We start from the raw sequence: 27036 nt of genomic DNA, 5'->3' as shown, positions 1-27036 counted from the left end.
TACTGAGTTTAGGTGGGTAGAGAGACAAATTTTTTTACATTTTTTTATATTAGCTGATCAAAATGTTCAGGAATGCACTTGTACACAGAGGATTACACGGCTCAGGTGTGAACCAAAGGCGGCACAGATGTATTACACAGATGCTTCAAAAATGATCCAGATATGAATTAAAGTTGATGTAAATGGGGTTGAGATGTAATTTCAAGTCTGAACTAATGCAATCCACCATAGTCTACTATATAAGGGAAAATATACATCTGCAACATCATTTTTCACAATGTAAATATACAATAAAATGCAGTTACAATGGAATATGGCATATTAAGAACACTTGAAATATTATAACAAAAATAAACTTAAGAAACAAAATGAATACATTTTTACATATTTTTTTTTGCAACAGGTGATGATACAAATGAAACCAAATCTACAGGGAATTTGGTACAATGATAATAGATTTTAGAGCAATTTTTGTTTTATGTCTGATTATTATCAAAACTTCTAATGTCTACTTATTTTCAGTAGAAACTCCTGTTTCTACTGAAACAGGAGTTTTGGGTGGGATTGAAGGGTTTGTCCCTTTTTTTAAATATATTTTGTGTATATAATTTTGAATTATAAATTATTTCAATTTTGATATTTATAATATTTATTTATTAGGGCTGTCAGTTAAACGCGTTATTAACGGCATTAATGCAAACCCATTTTAATGGCGTCATTATATTTTTGATCGCGTGATTAACGGTGTTTTTGTCCTAGCAAACTTTGTAGGTTTTTTTTCACATGCTTTTGCAACATGATGTGGCACTGCGCTATGAAACCTATTCATTTCAATGGCTTGTGCCTCGCGAGGACGTTTTGTTGCTTCGTCGACCAAAGCACAAGCGGATCTAGTAGACCGGAAACAAAACAACAGGCACGCCACACACACTTGTTTGGGCTCGCAAGCCGGCCAAATAGTAGGTTAACGTTATGTTTTAAGTGGATAACGAGCCGAAATAGATGCCAATAAGATGCCTTATCATCGAAGCATGTCCAGTCTGAAATACCACTTGATAATGGCCAAGCACACACACTCACACACACACACACAGCTGATGCGACTTCTCCACCCCCTCGTCAATATCAGGACCTTTTCAGTATTTCTTTCACCCTTTTATTGATGGACAGTGTTACATTGTGTGAGAGATTATTTGCTCCAAGTGAGAATGTTGAAATTGAATACCGTATATGCCTACAAAACAATTGCAAAAAGCAAGCTGATCCACATTTTACCATATTGATAAGAGCATTAAATTGAGAAAGAATAATGGGACAAAAAGAAATCAAGTGACATTTAGAACAGATTAAAATGTGTGATTAATCGCAAGTTAACTAGGACATTACAGTAATGCGATTAATCACGATTAAATTGTTTGACAACACATAAATAATCATTATCATTTGTAAAAAAAAAACTAAAAAAAACTTGTTAGTTATTTGCTAATCTCTTTTTGTTGGATCTCTTTTTCAGTCTCTTCTGAGCATTCGTGGATCTCTCTTCTCTCCGAGGAGGAACAGCCGTGCAAGTCTTTTCAGTTTTCGTGGTAGAGCGCGAGACTTTGGCTCAGAGAATGATTTTGCGGACGATGAGCACAGCACGTTTGAGGATAGTGACAGTCGCCGCGGATCGCTCTTTGTACCTCGCTGTGTTGAGAGACGAAGTTCCACTGTCAGTCACTGCAGTCTTGCCCCCAGGATTATGCTACCGGCCAATGGGAAAATGCACTGTACAGTTGATTGCAATGGAGTGGTCTCACTGGTGGGCGGGACATCTGTACCAACATCACCAATCGGACGTTTATTACCCGAGGTGGAGCAACTGAAATACACAAACATGAACATGTGACCCATAATGAAACTACTTATATGTGACCAATATTATGCTCAATCCTCATGGTGTTTTTCTTTCTTTCTAGGGCACGACCACTGAGTCTGAGGCACGTAAAAAACGTTCAGGATCACACCATCCATCTGATTATCTGGATGAAACAGTAGCCAGAAAAAGAGCTATGAGTGTGGCCAGCATTCTGACAAATACTATGGAAGGTCTGACACATACACTGGCCTCACATATGCATATATAGACTACATACACACTCACAAACACATACACACATTCACTTATATGTTGTTATGTAAAGTGTGCTTCAACATACATGCATTTTTGGATTGAAGATGACATGTACAATATCAACATATTGTCAGATCCCGAGATGACGGCCATGCTTTCCCGGGCTGCTGCGAGCATTGGACTAGAGTGGAACCTTTCACCATATCCTGAGTGCTCACTGCTGGACAATTGGTTTCTGGGTGTGGCCGCTGACTTCTGTCAGCATCCACTCCAATACCTTTCTTCCCGGATGTGCATCAGGAGATCTCGAAATCCTCGAAGACCCCCATGTCTTCCAGCGATCCCTCGTTGATCTCCTCCACCCTTCCTTACCTCGACGGGGCCGCTGCCCATAGGTACCCTGGGGTCCCCCCGGATTAACGCTCTGTTGCGATGCTACTGTGTCCTCAGTGTGCTTCTTCTTGGTGCGATCCTAAGCACCCATCTGAAGCCTGTAGTTTTTCATCTACACTTGTGGCGAAATCCTATAGCACTACAGTACAGGCAGCCATCTCACTGCATGCCATGGCCATTCTGCTGGTCTACCAGACCCAGATGCTCATGGACATGCACGAGGGCGGGACTGACCCAGGGCTCTTCAATGAGCTTCGTGCTGCCACTGACCTTGCTCTCCAGACGAACAAAAGTGGCCGTACTCTCCCTGGGTCAGGTGATGACCACCATTCTAGGGCTGAACCTGTCTGATGTGCAGGATGTCGGGTGGACCCGTCTGCCCCATGTCCCAGGTCGGTCTCTTCGGCGCTGTGGTTGAGCGCTTTGTCCAACAGTTCTCAACCACCCATGAGCAGACTGAGGTCTCTTAAGCCCCGACGGCCCCGCCGTCTGCTCGGATCCCTCTGTCTGCCCTCCACAAAAGGGGCCCTCCCGTGGCTCCAACCCCTTCACAAAGGTCGTCGAGGCAGCCCTTGTTCCTCCGTGGGAACACTGGGTTCACATCCTGAACTTTCTCGGCGACTGGCTATCCTAGCTCACTCTTGAGACCAGGTTTGCGAACACAGGGACCCAGTGCTCCGGCACCTAGCTCGTCTGGGCCTTTGGGTCAACTGGGAAAAGAGTAAACTTTGCCCCGTGCAGAGGATCTCTTTTTTCTGTATTGACTTGGTCGCCTTCTCCACTCAGCCACTGCTGACTTGCCTGAGACAATCAAGCACAAGAGTGCGGTTCCACTGAAGTTTTCTCAGACGCTCCTGGAGCATATGGCGTCCGTAGCCGCAACATCGCCGCTCGGATTGCTCATATGAGACCGTTTCAGCTTTGGCTTCGAGAGTCCCGAGGTGGGGATGGCAACATGGCGTGCTCCGAGTACCAGTTACTCTGACCTACCGTCAGACCTTCACCCCGTGGTCGAACCTCAGTTTCTACGGGCTAGTGCCACTGGAATTCGGGCCGGTTTACTCGCATGTAATCCTGAGACCCCGGCCTGGATATGTGCGCAAGATTCCCACCACTCCCTTCCGGGACCAGGTGGTGAACCTGCAAGTGCCTTGCACCCAGCCTTGGCACTGCTCTGTCCAGTACGTGCTTTCCGCGCCTATGTAGACAGAATGCAGTGTTTCAGGACCTCAGACCAGCTCTTTGTCTGTTATGGTGGGAAGCTGAAGGAAAAGGCTCTCTCCAAGCAAAGGCTGTCTCACTGGATAGTGGATGCCATTGCTTTGGCATACCAGCAGCAAGGTCGATCATGCCGCCTTGGTGACTGCTCACTGCAAATGGAGTGTGGCGTCCTCTTGGGCTCTAGCTCATGGCGCCTCGCTAACTGACATCTGCAGAGCTGCAGGCTGGGCGACACCCAACACATTCGCCAGATTCGACAATCGCCGAGTGGAGCCTGTGCCCTCTCATGTACTCGCTTCAACCAGCTAGTACTGGACCCTCTCAGGTGTCTTCGCCTGCTCACCATTCCACTCCATGGACTGGATTTGTGCGATATTCCCCTCAGGTGAGCTTTCCCCAAAAGCCCTGAGTTCCTCCAGCACTCCTGACGTCGGCGCCAGTGTCTATTACCTGTGCGTCAGCTAGGTGCCTCCCGTGTGCGTGGTCCCTAATTTTTTAATAAGTACTATCAAGGCCAGTATTGCTGGGATCAATACTAATACTTGTACTTCTTTTTTTCTACTTCTACTACTTCTATTTTTTATTTCTTAGGGTACAATTAGTAATTAGTATTATTAGTAAAATAATTAATTAGTAATAGCCATTCAACCTTTTTTGCAATTCAACATTGTATTTGAAAGCCAAAATGTTATGATCCTTCACAGAACTCGAGGAATCACGGCAGAAGTGCCCTCCTTGTTGGTACAAATTTGCCAACAGTTTCCTGATCTGGGACTGCTGTCCAGCCTGGCTGAAGGTGAAGGAGATTGTGAACATGGTCGTGATGGATCCGTTTGTTGACCTGGCCATAACCATCTGCATTGTTCTCAACACGCTCTTCATGGCTATGGAGCACTACCCCATGACAGAAGGATTCAACCATGTGCTGTCAGTTGGGAACCTGGTAAGATCTGAATGCCAAATTCTCATTACTGCAATACAGTATTTGTAATTATCCTTTATTTTATTTAAAAGCAGCACACAAATACACCATTGGTAGTAATTTTACTACTAAGTTAAAGCAAACTCTTATGCTGCTCTAAAATCTTAAGCCGCTTTTCCAACGTTGGCCTGAACGGTTCTAAGAATGGTAAGGGACAGTTCATATTTTTCCACTAGAGCTTGGTTCAGCATGGCTGGATTACATACTGTTTTTGGCATGGAATTCTGTGATCGGCACAGAATGAAACGGTTAAGCAACATGAACGGTTTGACTCGCTGGTGGAAAAGTGCTTTTAGTTTTTTTAGTTAACAACAGTTCTGCTGATTTTTTCCTGTTGGGCTCTGTGCAGGTATTCACAGGAATCTTCACTGCAGAGATGTGTCTGAAGTTAATTGCTCTGGACCCATATTACTACTTCCAAGCAGGCTGGAATATATTCGACGGCATCATTGTGAGCCTGAGTCTCATGGAACTTGGCCTGGCCAATGTGGAGGGACTTTCAGTGTTACGCTCATTTAGATTGGTGAGCAAATCTCATTTCTCGCCTTCCTACAGAGGTCTCTGATTTTTGTTTGTATACTGTGGGGTTCGAAGGTTTAAGAACACTAGTGAAAATTTTTCTATTTACCCCCCCCCCCCACAATTTAATATTTTTATTTTCATTATTTTCATAAATTTGACAGAAATTCACAACAATAGCACTTACAGTACAGGACGGTAGCTGCATGAATGCCACATGCTTGGCATACTGTAAAGTATGTCTGATGCCATTGAGAAACCCAAAAATTCGGCTTTCATTTTAATACTCCATAAATTCAGGTTTATGGCTTGATCGCACAACATCACCTTTTTAACATTCCCTTTCTCATTCTTCTTCTTGCCCTTAGTTACGAGTCTTTAAGCTGGCAAAGTCTTGGCCCACCCTGAACATGCTGATAAAGATTATTGGTAACTCAGTTGGTGCTTTGGGAAATCTAACCCTCGTCCTGGCCATCATTGTCTTCATATTCGCTGTGGTGGGAATGCAGCTGTTCGGAAAGAGCTACCGTGAGTGCGTCTGCAAGATCTCGGTGGACTGCGAGTTGCCCCGGTGGCACATGGATGATTTCTTCCACTCCTTCCTCATTGTATTCCGGGTGCTTTGTGGCGAATGGATCGAAACCATGTGGGACTGCATGGAAGTGGCTGGACAGTCAATGTGTCTCATCGTCTTCATGATGGTCATGGTCATTGGAAATCTGGTGGTAAGACCAATTATGCCACAAGGAGACACATGGAAGATGGGCTTTCCCTATAACTTCCTTCTTCTATTGTGTCCTCCTTTCTATTCGTCTCATGTAAAATTACTTTGCAGTTTTACGTAAATGTACTTAAGTTTTAAGGCTTTGAGTTCAGCAATGTCCTATTTATCAGATTTCAGGTATGCAATAGTTCAGGTTTAGGGTTAGGACTATGTGTGTTCTACAGAAAGTTGATCCAGGAACACTGCTTCTACTACTAATTCAAATTTATCTTAAGCATTCTATTTTGATTTTCAAGAATACAAAAAAAAACTGTAAAATACAATATTTACCAGGACACTTATGGAGCAAATTAATCATTGGTCATTTTTAGTACACATGAATATGGTGTTTGAAAAAGCATTGGTAAGCAAAAATATTTACTTTTGCATGATGCTACATGCATGCTGATAGGTGTCTGCATAAAGCCCAAGATCACTGTTGAAGCATGAATTAAAGTCAGCAACGCATCTTTTTAATTGTTCAGTTGAATAAAAATCGAACTGACTACGATCCTGTTATATGAGTGGATCTCATTCACATTTCACATTTTAACAAAGAAAAAAATTGGATAGAAAAAATTAAGCCTATTTTAGGACCAACAAGATTTATTTTACATTTTCATGACATTTAAGGATATTTTCCTTTTCTCATCCTCATTATCACAAATCATGTTTTTTTTTATTGTAATATTTGTATTACTATAATACAGTCTTTTTATGTCATGTTGGCTAAAAGCATATATTACTAATTTTACATTAAAACAGTAAAAAGTTTCATCTTATCACCATTATGAGAATAAATCCTAAAATAATTATTTTCATTAAATTTGTTTTCTTTTTTTGAGGTAAAAGTTTAGGGTCAGTAATGTTTTTCTATTATGCTCAACAAGACTGCATTTATTTTATCAAACATGGTAAAAAACAGTAATATTGTAAAATAAAGCAATATAATTTATTCCTGTTATTGCAAAGCAGAAATTTCAGCATCATTACTCCAGTCTTCAATCCCATATGATTCTTCAGAAATCATTCTAATATGCTGAGTTGGTGCTCAAATAACATTATTATTACCAATGACGAAAACAGAAAGTACGGTCACTTGATCAATTTAATGCATTCTTGCTGAAGTATCAATTTCGAAACATAACAAAACCTCCCAAACTTTTTCCCCAGACATTAAGAGGTTTTAAGAGATTCACCCGTACATGTCGTGATCATTTTTGAGTAGAATTCATCTTACCAGTGCTTGACCTTGCTGATTCTGAGAGTGTGTGTGCTGTTGTGTGGCAGGTGCTGAACCTGTTCCTGGCCTTGCTCCTGAGCTCTTTCAGTGCCGATAATCTCGCGGCCACAGATGACGACAACGAAATGAACAATCTGCAGATTGCTGTGGGCAGAATACATAAAGGCATCGCAATGATCAAGTCAGCTTTGCGCCAGTTCCTTCAAAGCCTCTGTCTGGCCGGCTCTAAACCACGTGCACTAGATGAAGAGAAACCCCTTGATGACCTCCACAGCGACGGCAAGGAGAACTGCTTGTCTAATCACGCTCCGGTGGCCGTCGACCTCACTAAAGACTATCTGAAGGAGGTTTGCGTTTCCCCTGGTAACGGGGTGGAAGGTCACGTAAAGTATGGGATTGAGGAAGGCGACTACATGTCGTTCATACACAATCCCAGCCTTACTGTTACAGTACCGATTGCGGTGGGAGAGTCGGACTTTGAAAATCTGAACACGGAAGATTTCAGTAGCGACTCGTCTGACGTCGAGGGCAGCAAAGAGGTAAGCCGGATTTCAATGACTAAGCAGAAATTTCAATTTTAATATCCATGAAACACAATTCTGAGTTTTTGTTTCAGTGTCGGAGAGATTTTCTATGTAACATAATGTAAAAAAATATTTTTAATGGTTTATTTTTTATTGATTTAGGTATGTTTGTAATTCATCAGGAGTCATTGTTTCTTTCCCTGTAGGGAACAAACAGTGTTGAGTCATATTGCCATTGCATCATTCTCTGCTCAGAGCTACAGCCCATTACACGTGTGTGTCTGTGCGTGTGTGTGTGTGTATTTACTGTGCCATGGGCTTCGGGGCTTTTTGACCCCGTTCATCTGCAGATAGTTAAGACAAACCTCTGGGCACTGTAGCAGGTAGACTTACTGAGTATACTCATTATATCAGTACACGTTCTCATAAACATGCACTGTCTGGCGCACACACAACCTCACACACACTCTAATGTGTATTATTTACGACCAACTGAGCAAGAATGGCATCATACATCCCAGACTATGAATGAGGCTGTTGAGGAAATTGCTAAATTCAGCATCCTTGCCCAGGGTGAAATTGAGTATGCTTAACTGTCTGTATGTTTGTGTGTGTGTCTGCTATTGTTTTGCTGTATATGTGTGTTTGTATTCCAGCACATTTCCATGCTTTTCCAGCAGTACTGTCATTGTGCTTAAACTTTTCTCTCTCCCCTCTTCTAATTTGATCTATTTCTATATCTAATTTAAGTGGTTCAGTGTTGAAGTTGCAGACGTTTTTATCCATGTTATGTGAAGTGTGTATCTCCTCTCTGTGTGTGACCTGTTATTGCAGCGTTATGACAGACGAACCCCAGGTTTTCTCTGAGAGCCCTGTAAGAGACTCACCTTCCTCCTCACCCACACTAACCATGGAGACTGCCTTTGTCATCTAAATCAGACCAAACTATCGTCTCTCTCTCATTTTATCTCTCTTTTTGGATCGGATTGCCCTTTTGTTTTATGTTTCTCAATGCCTGTGCCCTCCCCTCCCTCTTAAACAACCTTGTTTTGCACTGAAGAGAGACAGCTGTCAGCCTTTTTGTTTTGGTTTGTTGTTTTCTACATGACTTTGTGTTTCTGTTGTAGCACTGGGCTTCTTTTGCAGTACCTTCAGTCATATGGAATGAGCAAGATCATCATTTTACATCAATAGCCCATTGAACATCTTTCTGTTACATTAGCTTGTATGTTTTTTTTTTTTTTTGTACAAGCTATAAGTGAGCATTCAGAGCTAAATTACCTGAAAACTGGAAGTGGTTAAGTGTGCGCATGAGTGTGTGTGTGTGTGTGTGTGAGCGGAGGTGAGCTTTGAAAAACTGTCAATGTAGAAATAGTCAATCTCTGAATGATCCATTTTAGAATGAAGAAAGCTAGTTGATCCAGCTAAAAGCTTAGAGTTTTATGATAAAAAACTGTTTTAAAGTGCACTTATCTTAACTTGCATATAAATATTCATATTAGATGGTAGATTTTGCTATTTGCAAATATTGTTGTCATATATTGCACTGTAAACTGCTGCAATTGTGGGAATCTGTCTTCATAGCATTTGAAAGCATTTCTCAATCTGCTGAGGTGTGTAATTGCTAACTGCATTTATGCCATTTGTTGTTGCATATACAATGAGGATGGTTCTGCTGTGTTGGAACCAAGCCAATGGTTAATTTAGAAAGATATATGATGATAACTTCTTGATTTTACGCCTCCTTATATTTGTCTGCCAGTGAGACATATCTATTTTTAATCGGATTTGAAGACATGAACTGGAAGTTAGGGAGTACCAGAGAGTAACAGGGGATTAGGTACCAAATCAGAATGATTCACCCCTTAGACTTTAATCCATCAATTAGACTAGCTTTAGATCCAACATCAAAAAATATGTCAGATTAATTAGAGGCTTAATTAAAGCTTAGAGATTCTACAGTCTGGGTCAGGGCAGCTTGTTCAGGTTTGCTCAGCCTCTTATATTCCTACTGTGATTAAAATGTTAGAGACATTCTGGAAGATTCTGAAATTGCACACAGCATGCTTACGTCATTCCCCCGCGCCGCATTAGCTGGGTGCCACGGCAACCAGCGCTCCAGCTCAGTTTTAGACAGCATCCTCCTCTGTGCATTTTTTAGCCTCCCTCTGTTTCCCTGACCGACTGTTTTATCAATCCAGCATCTGCCCCCACCACTTTAGGTGTACAATAACATCAGATGATATAATCTTAAATCATCAAACTTATTTATGGGAAAATCTGTTGAGTTATTTTTCTGCAAAATAACATTGCCTTTCACCACTTTTTTTAAACCCTTTGAGTGTCTTAAAGGAGTAGTTCACTTTTGAAAAAACTTTTGCTGATAATTTACTCGCCCCCATGTCATCCAAGATGTCCTTGTCTTTCTTTCCTCAGTCGAAAAGAAATTAAGGTTTTTGATGAAAACATTCCAGGATTTTTCTCCTTATAATGGACTTTAATGGGAACCAGGTCCAACCGAGGTCCAAACGACAGTTAATAACAGTTTCAGATGCAGCTTCAAATGTCTTTAAACGACACCAGACGATGAATAAGGGTCTTATCATGCGAAACGATCGGTTATTTCTAAGCTTATTCCAAAAATGTAACTTTTCTAAGGACAAATGCTAGCCTTGTAATATATTGTGAGGCGCGTTTGCAACGTCACGTAATACGTAATTACGTTCAAAAGGTCACGGGCGACGTAGCCGGAAGTACAGAATCAAAATCGTCCGACATCGTTGTTTTACCTTTTAATTCCTTTTTTGTAAACGGCGTTTGAGTTAGTTTTCACGTTCAACCTATGCGTTCAAATTGTAAACACTCTGACTCTGTACTTCTGGCTACGTCGCCCGCGACCTTTTGAACGTAATTACGTATTACGTGACGCTGCAAACGCGCCTCACAGAATGGAGAAAGGCTAGCATTTGTCCTTAGAAAAGTTACATTTTTGGAATAAGTTTTGAAGTAACCGATCGTTTCACATGATAAGACCCTTATTCATCGTCTGGTGTCGTTTAAAGACATTTGAAGCTGCATCTGTAACCGTTATAACTGTCGTTTGGACCTCGGTTGGACCTGGTTCCCATTGAAGTCCATTATAAGGAGGAAAATCCTGGAACGTTTTCATCAAAAACCTAAATTTCTTTTCGACTGAGGAAAGAAAGACATGGACATCTTGGATGACATGGGGGTGAGTAAATTATCAGCAAAAGTTTTTTCAAAAGTGAACTAATCCTTTAAGGGTGAATATTGTTAGGTAAATCCCGTAAAAATCGATACGTAATTTTGTTTTCCTAAGAACATAATACTTGTTGTTCCCATGCTAGGTGCCAGTTAAAGTCGTTTCCCCCAATCAAAGCTAATGAAATGCTGTCTCAGACTTAGCATGTGGCTCTGGTGTTAGTTAACGCTAATGCGGCTCCCCTCCTCTTCAAACTGACTGGCGGACCGAAGCTTGACCACTGCTTAACGGAATGGACTTCCAGCCTGTGTTTTCATGTCAATCAAGGGATTGCACTCAATGGGGTGGGGTCATGTGATAATCTGAATCATTCCCAACCAAATGTATTGGGATTATCCAATCGAAACCATTTGTTTTTCGGAGGGGTGGGGAAAGGTAAGGGGTTGACATTTGCACTGGACATGAAAATACTCAAAGCACTCAACATTTGATGACAAGATCACAAGCTTGGATGAGAAAAAAATGCACCTTGAGAAACAAAAAAACATGCATGAGGAAGGAATGAAGGCACATATCAAATGTACCCACAGCTGACTGTGAGATTATAAGGCGAAGCCAGAGACGTTTGTCTTCATGCCTGGCTGCTAATTAGAAAATCAATTCTCTGAATCAAATCAATCTCTAAATCCACGGGCTTGTAGGTACTTTTGAATGATATGAAACTGCATGGGACTGAGAATAACTGCAAAAGTAATTTGGACTAGGTGGTGTGCTTCAGCCAGGCCTAATCTTGTGCGTGTATTTGTGTGTGTGTCTGTTTGCTTTCTTGTGTCTAATTGTGTGGCTGCATGGATGGCTGTGCAGAAGCTGCCTGTTGATGCGGTTCTCAGTTCCTCAGAGGGGAGCACAGTGGATATCCGACCCCCTGGAGAGGGGGCGGAGTCTGTCGAGTTGGAGCCGGAAGAGTCCCTGGACCCAGAGGCCTGCTTTACAGAAGGTGTGTGTATGTGTGTGTCGTTCAGGTATTCCCTACATTCTGGGGACTTTTTGTGGGGATAGTAATACTAGAAATCTTTGATCTTGTGGGCACATGTTTTGGTCCCAATGAGGAAAATGGCTCAATCATACTAAATTATGTAACTCTTTTCTGTTTAAAAATGCAGAAATAATGTTTTCTGTAAGATTTGTGTTTAGGGGTACTGTCGGGTTAGGGGGATATAATATAAAGTTTGCACAATATGCAGGGTTTCCGCGGGGTCTTAAAAAGTCTAAAAAAGTCTAAAATTTCTAAATCACAATTTAAGGCCTTAAAAAGTCTTAAATTTGCTGAAGTATTGTGTTCTAGATCTTTAATAATTTTAAACAGGTCTTAATTTTCCTCCGTCCATGTAAATCTCATTGAAATGTTCCCGCAGCGTTTTGGAATGTTTTTTATTTTTTATTTTTTTTATTCTGTGGTTGTAGTTCTTTATTTTGCTAGTTCAAATATAATTCGCTGTATTACAACAAAATAGACCAATATGCAAGAGCCAGTCAGTTTTGCGGTTTTCGTGTTTTTGGCGCGTATCTCAGATACCACAGACGGACATAAAACGGATTTTAAGTTTAGCAGTACTTGGCTTGAAATATCTGAATTTTGGATCAGATTTTGGTGATTTTTAATTTTGCTTTTGGATCAGAGCCAACGGAGGTGCTCTGGGTTCTCCACACGGTGACAAGACACCAGTCCTACATTGTTTCAAATGATGTTTCCGGAGTCTGACATCGCTAAATCCTTCAGGTGCGGGGAAGATAAAACGGCCTATTACGTGCTTTGGAATAGGGGATTTTATTAAAACAGAAAACGGAACTAATTTCCAAAATCACGGGACCGTTCGCGCTGATTTTCGACGAATGTTCAGTTTGAATAAATTAAATTACTTTGCGAATAATTTTGAGACCCGTTACGCGTTTCCTTTGTACATTTAAAAAAAAATAGTGAAATAGGTCTTAAAAGGTCTTAAAAAGGTCTTTGACTTTGTGAAACCTGCAGAAACCCTGATATGGAACTCATTATGTCTTTGGAAAGTCCCCATAAAACATGGAAACCTAACAAATCCAGCGTATTTGACTGTAAAGAAATATTTTCTCTTTTTAACTCAACATGAAATCGAAATGGAACTAGATAAGTTATTAATACACACATTCTATTTTTTTTTTCTGGATGATTCACTAGTGTTATTTCAACACCTTTGAAACCATTTTCTTTTTTTGTTGATAACGAGCTGTATTGGTTGTTAACGTTAACCTATTCCCATTATCGGTTAATGTTCATCATTAGCCTAAAAGCTATTTAGGCATTATTTTAGGCCATTTTCTGTTGGTAATACAGCCTTTTTAAGTTATTGCCCATAGTTAACGCACTAAATCAGTGCCATTTTCACTTTGAATGTCCTGTTTCACTGTGAAATACAGTGTTGCAAAATGAGTTGACCTTTGAGCATAGATTGGAAAACCAGATTTATTTGCTTTTCTTATGAAAAAGATTGAAATGCACTACATTATGCAAGTACTAATATAATCAAGCACTCAAGCTTCCTCTCTAGTCCATTTATTGTAACAGTGATGAAAAATTGGAGCATTTAGAAAAATTAGGACTACATTTGCATACACTATCTTTCAAATTTTCGCGGAAATTTATACTTTTATTCATCATAGATGCAATAAATGAATCCAAAGTGACCGTAAAGACTTTTTACAAAAATGTTGTTTCAAATAAACAGTTCTTTTGACAAAATTTTGAAAAAATACATTATAGTTTCCACAAAAATATGAAGCAGCACAACTGTGTTAAACAGTAGTAGTGTTAAGAAAACTTTTGAACAATAGTGTTTGACAACCAGTTAGACATTTACAGTAACAAACCAGTTTGTTTAAGGGCTAGAGAGAAGGTTGTAGCCATGGATCTTTGACTAACATTACAGTTGGATTTCAGGGGGAAATACTTTAAAAAGTACAATTTGGCCCCTTTATGTCATTAAGTACCAAAGCAACCTCTTGTTTTGACTTTGAGAGTTTTGGGAGAGTGGACTTTTTATACTGAGCTCAATTGTTATGCTGTCCACTCACATCAAGTGACTTTTCTCTGTATCTTTTGCTCAGGCTGTGTGATGAGGTTTCAGTGCTGTCAGGTCGATGTGGAGAAGGGAAACTGGAAGAATTGGTGGAATCTCAGGAAAACCTGTTTCATCATTGTAGAGCACAACTGGTTTGAGTCCTTTATCATCTTCATGATTTTACTCAGCAGTGGAGCATTGGTGAGAACCATCACACACTATACACTCACCCACTCACAATCATCCCAATCTTGTTTATTACAAACATTTAACGACTAAATTTGTTGCTGTGAATGTGTGTTCAGGCTTTTGAGGACATTTACATTGAGCAGCGCAAGACGATAAAGACGGTGTTGGAATATGCGGATAAAGTCTTCACATACGTCTTTATTTTGGAGATGCTTCTGAAGTGGGTTGCTTATGGCTTCGTCAAATACTTCACCAATGCCTGGTGCTGGCTTGACTTCCTGATTGTTGATGTATGTATGAATCTACTGCTTTGCAGCTGTTTAGTATGTGTGTGTAAGTGGATAGTGTGTATACTCTGGATCTGAAGACATTCCTACACACTGTATGTTTAATACATGATTGAAAGAATGTGTTTGTTTTACAGGTGTCGTTGGTGAGTTTGGTAGCAAATGCTCTTGGTTACTCTGAACTAAGTGCCATTAAGTCCCTGAGAACACTGCGTGCTCTTAGACCTCTGAGAGCATTGTCACGCTTCGAGGGAATGAGGGTAAGACACTATACACACATCATGTATGCCTCGATTTAACCAAGTAGGACATGTTCCTGGATGCCTGACCTTATTTGTAACCAATGCTTAACATTAGAGTAATGATTTGGTGGTAAGAATTAACGATTCACATTACAGTTACACTTCCGTTTGTTCTGTACTTGGTACATTGCTATTAGAAGTGCACAGATTAGGTAATTTGATGCTAATATAACAACATTTTAGTCAGAAATTAAGATTTAATTTGGTGTTACTTAGGTTTATAGTTAAATTTAACTACTTTTACGAGGTTTAAAGTGTGAATTCGGACATGTTTTTTTCACACTTACTGCTTTTCGCCCACTAAGCGAATCATTTTGATCAACCCCTAGTGGCTGGCTGCAGTATAGGTCACAATCCCCATCCTCTCCATGTAACCAAATGGGACTTTTCTATAATTTTAGGTGGTTCTCATCATCACGCTGAAATATATTGAAGTTTTAGTTATTTTGTTTCGGGTGTAACGTCGTGATTGACAGCTGTGCTTGTGATTGAGTCTGCGGGAGAGGAGTATTTGAGAATAAAATAAATAAATCTGTTCATCACATAAAGCGATCACACAATTCATAATGGATTAATTTTAAGATCTCTTTATGAACTTTTTGAAGTGTCAAAATTGTAGTTGTGTAGATGTCTATGGAGGGACAGAAAGCTCTCAGATTTCATCAGAAAGATCTTCATTTGTGTTCCGAAGATTAACAAAAGGCTTACAGGTTTGGAATGACCCTAAACCCTAAAATCTGATTGGTTCCTCATAGTTTTCCCAGGACCAATGAAAAGGTTGATCCTGGAACATGTCCTACTTGAGAAAAGCATGTTAAGCCGCATGCTCTCATACAAAAATACTGATACATTTTTAAGTGTTGTTGGGAAGATGTGGCCCTCTTGCATGCTGTTTCTGAATATTAAGGAGGACATCCTGTTTACATGAATAATTGAATATTGTATGTTGACTGTAGTGTTTTTTTTTAGATCTTTCTCTTTAGTGTGCATGCCTCTCTGCATGTGCTGTGGTGAGAGCTCTCTGATCTATTCTGATGATTCTGTGGTGGTTGTTGTGTTGTTTGTGACTTGACCTTACATTTCTTTCTCTGTTATGTGTCTCTTTTCATTTGCAGTAAACAAATGTTGTGACGTCATCGTGTCTCCACAAGGTTTTTTTCTGTTTTTGTTTTTTGTTTTTTCCACATTTTGGTAGCTCAAACTGTTTTGTGATGCTCCCTCTGCAATGTTTCTATGTTCAAAAGTTCTATGAACAAAATTTCAGTTGGTTAATAATTAGAAATAATTTGGGATTAGATGTGAATAAGACAGATTGAATCAGAAATTATTAGCTTGATGTAGAATAAAATAGCTTTGCTATTCTTTGCTAAACCCTGTTAACCCTTTAAAACTCAACATTTTCCAGAATTGTATCTTAATCTATGGAAAGGATTAAGTTTGTATTAGCACGTAAGCCATCCACTATAGAAGTTTAGGAAGTTCATTGTAGTTTCCGCTGCTCTTGTATCCTTAGCAAGAGTTTCTGAGCGTGACATGATATGTTAAAGTATTTGTATGTGACATGACTGTTTTTTTTCCTCTAGGTTGTAGTGAATGCCCTGCTGGGAGCCATACCTTCCATCATGAACGTACTGCTGGTGTGTTTGATCTTCTGGCTGATCTTCAGCATCATGGGGGTGAACCTTTTCGCTGGGAAATACTACCATTGCATTAATACCACAAACGAAGAAATGATTCCCATCAGTGTGGTCAATAACAAGTCTGATTGCCTTGCCCTGATCAATAACAATGATACGGCACGCTGGAAAAATGTGAAAATTAATTTCGATAACGTGGGAGCCGGATACCTGGCGCTACTGCAAGTGGTGAGTGAGCTGAACTCATAGCCTGACTGTGATTTTTGTTATGCTAAGTATGAAGTTGTCTGTTCTATTGATTATTGATTATTGATATTGATTTTATTTTGTTAAACAAGGCCACATTTAAAGGATGGATGGACATCATGTACGCAGCTGTGGATTCTCGGGATGTAAGTGTCTTTTCACTGCAGTGGACAGATCTTTAAAATACATTTTTAACCACCTTTAACCCTTATCCATAATTCCCTGTCACTCGTATTTTTGTCTAAAAGTAATCATACATTTTTTTTTTAATAAATCTTCACATTTGTGATTTAACAATTAACGAATCAAAGGGATAAATTACATTTTTTGCATGGATAATCTAATCTAAAAACAACATTTCCTTGTTCTTGCAGTTGGAGCAACAGCCTGACTATGAATCTAACCTTTACATGTACCTATACTTCGTCATCTTCATTATCTTCGGCTCCTTCTTTACCCTTAACCTCTTCATTGGTGTCATCATTGATAACTTCAATCAGCAGAAGAAAAAGATAAGTATTAAACTGAGGGAGGTGAATTTAAACAATTATATAATGTATAATATATAATTATATAATGTAAGACGCAATTCTGTCAAGACCTTAGTTATCTTTATTTGTGTTTAGTGCAAGTAATGAGGAAAATTGAGCCTATTACAATATGAAGCCTCATGTCAACCTCTGCGATTTTCAGTTTACTTTCAAAGAGACGTAATGTGATATGTACACAGTCTGTGGTTTTGATTAGTGAGCACGATACCTTATTGAACTGGTTTTGTTTATAAAACACACACAATGGTTGTCCATTGAGAGATAAATAGGACCTGGTATGGGCTGAACTGCCTCTTTGACATTTTCAGAGGTTCACAGGTGAAAACTAGCAGAGACCTGGTTCCATTATGTTTGTGTTGTGACATATAATGAAACCATGGTTGTAACCAGTCTTCTGTATTTGCTCTTTACCTTGGAGGTCAGGATATCTTTATGACAGAAGAACAGAAGAAATATTACAATGCCATGAAGAAACTGGGATCTAAGAAGCCTCAGAAGCCAATTCCCAGGCCTACGGTATGACACACACACAGCTCACTGCCACAGACTGTATAAACACAGCATCATTTTCTTTATATGACATATACATATATGATCATTTATCTGTACTTCCCTCTAGAACAAGTTTCAAGGCATCGTCTTTGACTTTATCACCAAACAAGCCTTTGACATTGTCATTATGATCCTGATCTGCTTGAACATGGTGACCATGATGGTGGAAACTGACGACCAGACAAAAGATATGGATCTTATTTTGTACTGGATAAACTTGGTTTTCATTATCCTCTTCAGTGGAGAATGTGTGCTCAAGATGATCTCCCTGCGGCACTACTACTTCACCATTGGCTGGAATGTGTTTGACTTTGTAGTGGTGATTCTGTCAATTGTTGGTAAGAGATTCTTGGAGATACTAAAGATCTACTGAGGTTTTACTATCATAAAACTCATAACATTTTGAAGATTTAGTCCAGCAACATACGTTAAGTAAATATTATGTACATGTTGTTCCTTCAATATAGTAATGGTGCAGTACGATATGAATTTCTGATTCATTTCCATCACACGGATTTCCTGTGCTTGGTTTAAAAGTGACTTCTGTGTCAGCTGTTTTTTACATTGCTACACTTGACAAATTTTGCAGAAAATTTGCACCTTAATTGATCTAAAAGAGAAAACTGGCCAAAGAAAACAGTTTAGGCTCATGTCTGCTATAGTGATAGATATTTCCTTGCAGTAATACTGAGAATGCTAGAACCGTATACATTCATGAACAGTACTATATCTTGGTAGAGTAGGCCATATGCATTGATCCTCCTACCTTAAAGGGATACTTCACCTCTCGAAAGATGAATGTGTATTTAAAATCGGTCATTTATGCAGAAGAAATGTGAAATTATTTTTGAATTTGGAGCTTTCTAGACTGAGAAAAGACAGAACATGTATTTTTGGCTTATGTGGATGAAAGACAACAACTCCCAGAATGCACTTACTTCGCTGCCCTAGGAGGCCACGCCTACCAGTGACACAGAGCACAGTAGTTAAACAACAAGTCTAGGCTACTAGTGAGTCTCCGTGATGAGTCAACCCGAAAATGTGTTTCGAGATCGCCCAAAATGTCCGGGATTCGGCTTTTGCGTTCTACAGTCGCCATTCATTATGTTTACTATGGCGAACAGGACGTCGAGGCCGGTGGCGTGATTACTGATGAGTGACAATTGACCTTTCGCCGGCCCCTCCCACAAAATGGCCATTGTCCAATCACACATCATAGCAACCGTTACTGTGTGAGCTGTTCCGTCAAACAGTAAGCGGTGCGCCTACAGCGTTTGTAAATCGGACACATGATACCCCGAGAGATTGTCTGGAGAAGTTGTGTTTTTTCCCTTTCCAAAGACCAAAACACAAGGCGAGCGGTGCCTAAGATGTATTAAACAGTGTGGACGCCCCAATTCCAGTTAAATGTGTCGAACATGGTTAACTCGTCTCGCGTGCAGCGTGCGTGCGACTGAGATTAGTCAAAGAAGCACGGAGAAAGCAGATCAAGAGGATCCACAAAGGACTTACATTTTCTAAAGGGTTGTTGTTAACATACCATGATATTCTCTGGGAAAATGAGCAGCAGTCAGCTAAGTTAGCAGTGCAGCACCGTAGACTACAGTTTAGAGGACGTTCGCAACGGGGAAAGCATGAAGCTTACATGACAACATCAGTTCATATATCAATATCGTAACGAATAGAAATAACCTTAAATAACGTATGGTTCTCTGCCTCTTTCCGTCTATTATGCATAACGTTAGTTACTTTTTAAACACGAAAATCGCATTCAGCATGAGCATGACACGCAATCGGTTGCTGTGGTAATGAACAACCTGCTTGTTAAAGCGAACGTGTAGCTACTCCTGTATCGGAGGCAAAATGAATAAATATGCAGCGCAAGTTATATATTTATAACTCCAAACAATTAGCCACTGAACCAGTTTATAAAATCTTCAAGGCTGTGCTGGTTGCATTTGAGGTAACTTAGCATGGTCATGGGGTTTTTCTGATTTTTTCTTGAGACTGGTAAGCATTAGCATCAATAGTAGTGATGTCCCATTCATTTCTTATTTTTATATTTGGAATAAATCCCTCCACCGCATACCGTAACCCCTTTTGCTTCGATCTTGCTTGATATCGCGGAGGTATTGCTCCAGAAAAGGTCACTGACACGCACGGGAATACCCTTTGCTGTCATGGCAATCTGTCGCGCTGCCCGTGTTTGACCATTTGTTTGACGGAGGTAGCAACAGTAACTAAGGGGGGCGGGGCTCGGCGAAAGGCTAATTGTGAGACGGGAATTTTCTTAGCAATGTTAAAACGCACATCAACCGATCACTTGTTTAGCGCTCATCATGTAAACACAACATTCAGATTCACCAATCAGAATGAATTCAGTTAGATTGAAACAAAAGCTGTGAATGTAAACAATGAATGGCGACAGCAGAAAGCAAAAGCTGAATCCCGGACATCGATGGCCGGACATGTCCAGGAAAGAGAGGATGGTAATCCCTACTACTCAGCTTTCGCCACAGAACAAGAGCCTGCTAGCTTAGCTTCCAAAAAAAAGATGGCTGACACTACAGTATGTGTACATTCTGTGAGTGAGATCCCACCCTCTATGGGCAGGTTGAAAACATGCACGACAGCCCCTACTACTGACTGTAGTCTTTAGCCTCTGGCCAAAAAATCGTCCGATGATGCATAATTAAGATGTTTTTCCAGACAAAATATACATAAATCTCTCGTCTCAGGGGGATGTGAGGGTGGAAAGCATGGTAATTGGAAAATACTACAGGTTTTCTACTAATACAAAGCTTAATGCTAAATCACTGTGTTACATAAAAATGATGATTGCTGAAATCACTTAATGGACTTATGTTTTTGTTTTTTGTTTTTCAGGCATGTTCCTCTCTGAGCTGATCGAGAAATATTTTGTATCGCCAACCCTATTTCGAGTCATCCGACTTGCCAGAATCGGTCGTATACTTCGTCTCATCAAAGGAGCCAAAGGCATTCGTACCCTCCTGTTTGCCTTGATGATGTCACTTCCTGCCTTGTTCAATATCGGCCTCCTCCTCTTCCTGGTCATGTTTATCTATGCCATCTTCGGAATGTCCAACTTTGCCTATGTGAAGAAAGAGGCGGGGATCGATGACATGTTTAACTTTGAGACATTCGGGAACTCAATGCTTTGCCTGTTCCAGATCACCACGTCTGCCGGATGGGACGGCCTCTTGGCGCCCATCCTGAACAAGAAGCAAGATCTGAATTGCGACAGCGAAATGGAGCACCCGGGCAGCTCATACCGCGGCAACTGCGGAAACCCCTCTGTCGGCATCTTCTTCTTCGTGAGCTACATCATCATCTGCTTCCTGATTGTGGTGAACATGTACATCGCGGTGATCTTGGAGAACTTCAGCGTAGCCACAGAGGAGAGCGCCGAACCGCTCAGCGAGGACGACTTCGAAATGTTCTACGAAGTCTGGGAGCGATTCGATCCCAATGCTACTCAGTTCGTGGAGTACAACAAGCTTTCTGACTTTGCGGATGCTCTGGATCCTCCGTTACGCATCGCCAAGCCGAACAAGATCCAGCTCATTGCCATGGACCTGCCCATGGTCAGTGGTGATCGCATCCACTGCCTGGACATCCTGTTCGCATTTACCCTGAGGGTACTGGGAGAGGAGGGCGAGATGGATGCCCTCAGGGGACAAATGGAGGATCGTTTCATGGCCTCCAATCCCTCCAAAGTCTCCTACGAGCCCATCACTACAACCCTCCGGAGGAAACAGGAGGAGATGTCGGCCTCCATCATTCAAAGGGCCTTTCGACGGTACCGTTTAAGGCAAACGGTAAAGAAGGCCTCTAAAGCGTACCGGCAACAGCTGCAGGACGGGTTGCGCATCCCGGAGAAAGAGGTGCTCGTCATTGGAAAGTTTCAAGAGAACTCTGCGTCGGATAAAACGGATATGACTCCCTCTTCTGCCTCTCCGCCATCTTATAACAGTGTGGCCAAGTCAGAGAAAGACAAATATGAAAAAGAGAGGAGAGAGAAGGAGGACAAAGCGAAAGATGCACGGGACAGAAAAAAATGAGACTTTTCAACTGAGACACTGTTTACAGAGCGGAAAATGAGCACCGGGGGGCAATTCACCTCAAGCGGTTTTGGAACTAATGCCAAACTGAGTGTGTGTGTGGGGGGGGGGGAGTGTGTGTATGTGCGTGTGTCTAGACTATTGCGTGCGTGGCCACCGAGCTAGCCTTAGGGTGCATTTATGGTGTTGACGGAAAGCGTACGTCCAAGTGTCGACACAACGAACACACGCGCACACACACACACTTGAGTATGACTGTTGAATCCCTAAAGACATTGGTGTCAAACAAAATGGCAAGTATAGCGTGGTGTGTGAGTTTGTCTTTTAGTTTTGAGTGTTGTCACACAATCCTGAGGACTAAAAGAAACTGTTATAGTCATCAGTAGCTAGTGCTAACACTACCGCTGGTGTCTTTCTTATTGAATGGCGTATTATATACCTGCACATTTTTGTTAGCTCATTTTTTAAATCATGTTGAACTTTTCTACTCATAGGTTTGATTGTCTGAACTTCTTAATTTTAAGGGCACGACTGAGGAGGGAGGGGCTGGGGAATGTCGATCATATCCGGTGGTGAATTATCCGAACGCGGGACCTCATTTACTTTAGCGAATGCCGAACAAACCACACAGACACACATATATATATACCAGTAGATTCCAAGTGCTACAAAATCAATCACTCAGTAAGCTGAGAGCAGAATGCTACTGTACTAATCAGGACTTTAACAAACAGAATGTTTTTTTATTATTTATGGATGGAGATGTAGGCCTGTCTGCACTGCCTTACTGAACACAAACACAAAAATGGATGGATTGAAGATAATCCTCCACTGTTGATAGCAGAATGAGCCAAACTCAGTGAATTTGTCAAAATGTAACCAGTTGATCAATGTACTGGGTTCAAAACATGTTAAGCTCAATTGACAGCATTTGTGTCACTTACGATGGAAGTAAAAATGGCCAAGCAGCAAATATTCAAATGTACACTGTTGTATAGTAGAGCTACAGAACTATTGTATTATAAAATATTAAATGCTATATTATAATTACACATGCTTTAACATGAGACTAGTGTGATGTAATCGCTTGCGCTTTCTAATGTTTTTTTTTTTTAAATCTGTTGTCATGACAATGCTCGTAAAGCCTGTAAACTCAATACAATTTCATAATGCAACTTCCTTGTGCGTTGTACCAAATTACCAGATTTTTATTATTTGTATCTTAAAGGGGCCACATCCTATTTTTTTTTGTTGCTGTGCATCTAATCAAAAGCTGTTTATTACATCTTTACCCGACTCCTGGTGAAGTTTCTGGAATAGCAACAACCACAAATTAAACTTATTGTTTTTAAAATAATAATAATTACAGAACATTTAATCTAATTGTTTTATCAAAATATAAGTTATACATCTTGCAAACCCAGTTTACTTTTATATATATATATATAAAAAAAACGTATTTGTAGTTTCTTACTCAAACCTAGTTTCTTTTCTCATTTTAGGGACTGGTGGTAATCAATATTATGCAACAAATGCTGTTCATTGAAGCCTAAACATTCTTTTCATTTAGCAAAAACAAGACGTGTATCAATTCCACCCCTCCGTGAAACGGCCATAATGTTAACAGACTTCGGATAGCCTGAATGTACACTCGCAGGTGAACGTGATAGGAAATGGCAATGTAACCCTACTGAATGTCTCCACCAGACAGCCACATGTCTCGCCGTCTCATTTTATTTTGAACAAAAAGAAATGAAATAAAAACATATTTATATCTTCCAAATCTCAAACCATTCCGTGCATAGGTGCAGGTCAACCTGTCAGTGGATGTCTACTGAAAAACAATTTTCCTCGTTTCAAAGTTCAGCGTCTTGTCGCCGAGCATCGATTAAGACATACGATTAAGACATGAGCTCTTCTGTTGAACTAGTGGTGGTGATTTTGTATGTATATACTGGCACACTGTATCTCACCTCTGTATTCAACTCTGTAGAGGAGCACTTTTACATGCCACTTAAACTGTCATTTGGATGCATGTGATCGCGTGCGAGAGGTGTACGTGCGACTGTGAAAGAGAAATAGAATATGAGAGAGAGATCTATATGTGTGTGTTTTGACTGTATGTACTGGGGCCACCATCGATGTGCTTTATTCTCATTTTCTTTATTGTTTATAATGTAAATAGTAGTTTCAAGCTCATGTTATAGGTTTTTTTATTAATATTATTTTATTTACATCTTTTTTTTTTTTTTTTTTTTTTGCACAGTGCTACATGTGAAGGCCAGGTCCTGGTTTTAAATGTACATAAAAATTTATGAAGCAATCAGTGGTTGTCATATTTCATTCGTAGTGTGGTAGTAAACTGCATGCACTATATTAACCAATTTCATGGTGACGTTATTTTAAAAGCCAAAAGAATAAAGATCATATTTTTTGTACCAAAGCTAAACTTATTATATTCGTTATCACACACTCTGAAAGTACATCGCAAATATCATTTCGAGAGAGAATCGCAGCAGAGAAATACATCCTTTTTGTTGGGTTACTTGAAAATGTTTTATGATTTGCAAATGTGTACCTTATGTTTTGAATGTGCAATATGAATTGATTTCCTCTGAAGCAGAGCAAAGTTTGCAGACATCCACTGTAGTTTTCCAAAATAAAGCACATTTTGGGAAACCAGTAAGTGAAAAGCCTAAGACAGTTATTTTGAAAATGTTTTTTTGCAGCATTTGTCTCCGGTCTATCGGCTGTATTGGTATTTGTGCCATTCAAAAATTAATAAATAATACAATTAAAACAAATAGCTATCAGTCGATATATCCATTATTTTGTGAACATTTAAGAATGTGGTTGCTGTGATTTTGCCAAGACATATTCTGGATCAAATTTAGTTGAGCCTGGAACAACATTTCTGTCCAAAAATTTAGTTCTAACCCTATCCGTACCCCTAAACCTAACCCTACCCTTAAAGGAGTAGGTTACTTTTCAAAAAACATGTGCTGATAATTTACTCACCCCCATGTCATGCAAGATATCCATGTCATTCTTTCTTCAGTCGAAAAGAAATTAAGGTTTTTGATGAAAACATTCCAGGATTTTTCTCCATATAATGGATTTCAATGGGAACCAAACAGTTCAAGGTCCAAAAGACGGTTTCAGTGCAAACTGCAAACTGTTCAAAGGGCTTTAAACGATTTTAGATGATGAATAAGGGTCTTATCAAGTGAAACGATCACTCATTTAAAAAACAAAAAACAAAAAAAAAAACAGACAAATCTTTTCCAGAGTCAACTCGTTCATTTTGTTCGTTCAATGAACCAAATGACACGAAAAAGATTTGTTAATTCTGATGAACGAGTTCGAACAGGAGTCATGAAAGTGCATCACAGAACAGAGCAAGGCGACCATTTGAGCTTATAAAACGTAAACTTTTTTTTTTTTTTTTAAATGACCGCTCGTTTCGCTTGATAAGACCCTTATTCATCGTCTGGAATCGTTTAAAGCCCTTTGAGCCGTCTTTTGGACCTTGAACCGTTTGGTTCCCATTGAAGTCCATTATATGGAGAAAAATCCTGGAATGTTTTTAATTTCTTTTGGACTGAAGAAGGAATGACATGGATATCTTGGATGACATGGGGGTGAGTAAATTATCAGCAAAAGTTTTTTTTAAAAGTGAACTACTCCTTTAACTTACCCCTATGAAAGATGAATAACATTGATGTAAAGCAACAAACTCTGGTTGTAAACCTAAACCTGACATACATGACTTGGTTGAATGTACCCCACTTCACCATCACAAATCTCTGGAAGGAGTTGCAGAAGAGAGGTAAGAGATGCATAAACAGGAGAGGGTCTAAATTTAGTCTGTTTGGTGAGATTAACTGCTGCAATCATGCTTCTATTACTGCTCCGCTCCATTTCACCATAGACCTACAACTCTCTCTCTCTCTCTCTCTCTCTCTCTCTCTCTCTCTCTCTCTCTCTCTCTCTCTCTCTCGCTCTCTCTCTCTCTCTCTCTCTCTCGCTCTCTATCTCTCTCTCTCTCTCTCTCTCTATCTCTCTGTGTGTGTGTGTGTGTGTAACACTGTAATCAGGAATGACCCTGCTGGAGTGCTTTTCTTCCTGTTGCCTGGCAACCTGACATCACAGTACACCCTTCAGTGATTGATCACACAGCATCTACCCATAGTGCTCTGGGGTTTTCAGCAGGCTTTCCCCAACCAGCACCCCTCATTCTCTGTGTCTCATCCTCTCTCCCACACTCACTCATTCATGTTTTCTGTTTCAGTCATTGAGAGAGACAGGCTGTTTCCTGATGTCACACTGTACCTGTGGGCTCATTTTAATGGTAGCTGCTCATTTCACAGTCTTTTATGGTGAGGTCTGGTGCAGGAGATGAGTGTGCTTATTGATGAACAAAAAATGATAAGGTTCTTTATGATGTTAAAGTGCGTTTGTTTTTCTCCCATCATTTTGTCCAAATCAAAGGAATAAAAAACAAACAAATAGAAAAACAACGATGAGCTGTAGCCTATCTCTGAAGAGATGCACGGATTAATATCCTTACAAATTCAAGCTAAAAAATAAAGGGTGTGGTTGGTGAGTAACACTCGTGGTAACACTGGTACCAAAATCAGATTTCAAGCAAATTTAATTCTAAATAGTCCACGGCGCCCTCTTGTGGTTGAATGATGGGCTGTTGTATACGTTTGCCCTTCACAAGCAAACGTGGCGTTGTCCGCATGGCATGAACAGGGGAAGTTTTTCAATATTTCTGTCTTAAGGGGCTATATGCACCTTTTTACAGTCATGTTTTGATAAAGTGGTAAAGAAATAAAAAAAATCGTTTATTTTTTTATTTATTTTTATTTTTATTTTTTCAGCTAATAAAAGAAGGTGCTTCAGAAATGCCAATGGCCAGCCTTAGTTGAGCTGTTTGAGTTACACCATGCTCCCTTCGTTGTAATGTGGAAAGTCGTGTAGGTTGCACATGAAATATGGGAAATTGATAAACATTACAATTTAGGTAATTCAATTTGTCTAAAATAATAAGAGACTATTTTACTACAATGAATTGGATTATTAACTGGGCATGAGGTTCAAAACACTCT

At 40.1% G+C, this 27036-nt stretch overlaps 1 protein-coding gene across 2 annotated transcripts in view; it reads left to right on the top strand.

The window, feature by feature from the left end:
- scn1lab (sodium channel, voltage-gated, type I like, alpha b) overlaps positions 1 to 24608 on the top strand; it is a 41842-nt gene extending 17234 nt beyond the window's left edge. For both annotated transcript variants that reach the window (XM_039689268.2, XM_039689269.2), the window contains exons 12-27: positions 1514 to 1852; positions 1959 to 2088; positions 4432 to 4670; positions 5059 to 5232; positions 5597 to 5953; positions 7282 to 7773; positions 11846 to 11978; positions 14123 to 14277; positions 14382 to 14555; positions 14690 to 14812; positions 16438 to 16719; positions 16830 to 16883; positions 17112 to 17249; positions 17700 to 17804; positions 17908 to 18178; positions 20727 to 24608. In XM_039689268.2, coding sequence (XP_039545202.2) covers positions 1514 to 1852; positions 1959 to 2088; positions 4432 to 4670; positions 5059 to 5232; positions 5597 to 5953; positions 7282 to 7773; positions 11846 to 11978; positions 14123 to 14277; positions 14382 to 14555; positions 14690 to 14812; positions 16438 to 16719; positions 16830 to 16883; positions 17112 to 17249; positions 17700 to 17804; positions 17908 to 18178; positions 20727 to 21922 — 4362 coding nt within the window. In that variant the 3' untranslated portion in view covers positions 21923 to 24608. The remainder of the gene's footprint in view (positions 1 to 1513; positions 1853 to 1958; positions 2089 to 4431; positions 4671 to 5058; positions 5233 to 5596; positions 5954 to 7281; positions 7774 to 11845; positions 11979 to 14122; positions 14278 to 14381; positions 14556 to 14689; positions 14813 to 16437; positions 16720 to 16829; positions 16884 to 17111; positions 17250 to 17699; positions 17805 to 17907; positions 18179 to 20726) is intronic.
- The last annotated feature ends 2428 nt before the right edge of the window (positions 24609 to 27036 follow it).

This window comes from Pimephales promelas, chromosome 8 (assembly GCF_988280905.1).
Source record: "Pimephales promelas chromosome 8, fPimPro1.hap1.1, whole genome shotgun sequence".
NCBI classification, from domain to species: domain Eukaryota; kingdom Metazoa; phylum Chordata; class Actinopteri; order Cypriniformes; family Leuciscidae; genus Pimephales; species Pimephales promelas.
Note: the sequence above shows the minus strand (reverse complement) of the source record. Positions and strands in the feature narration are given on the sequence as shown.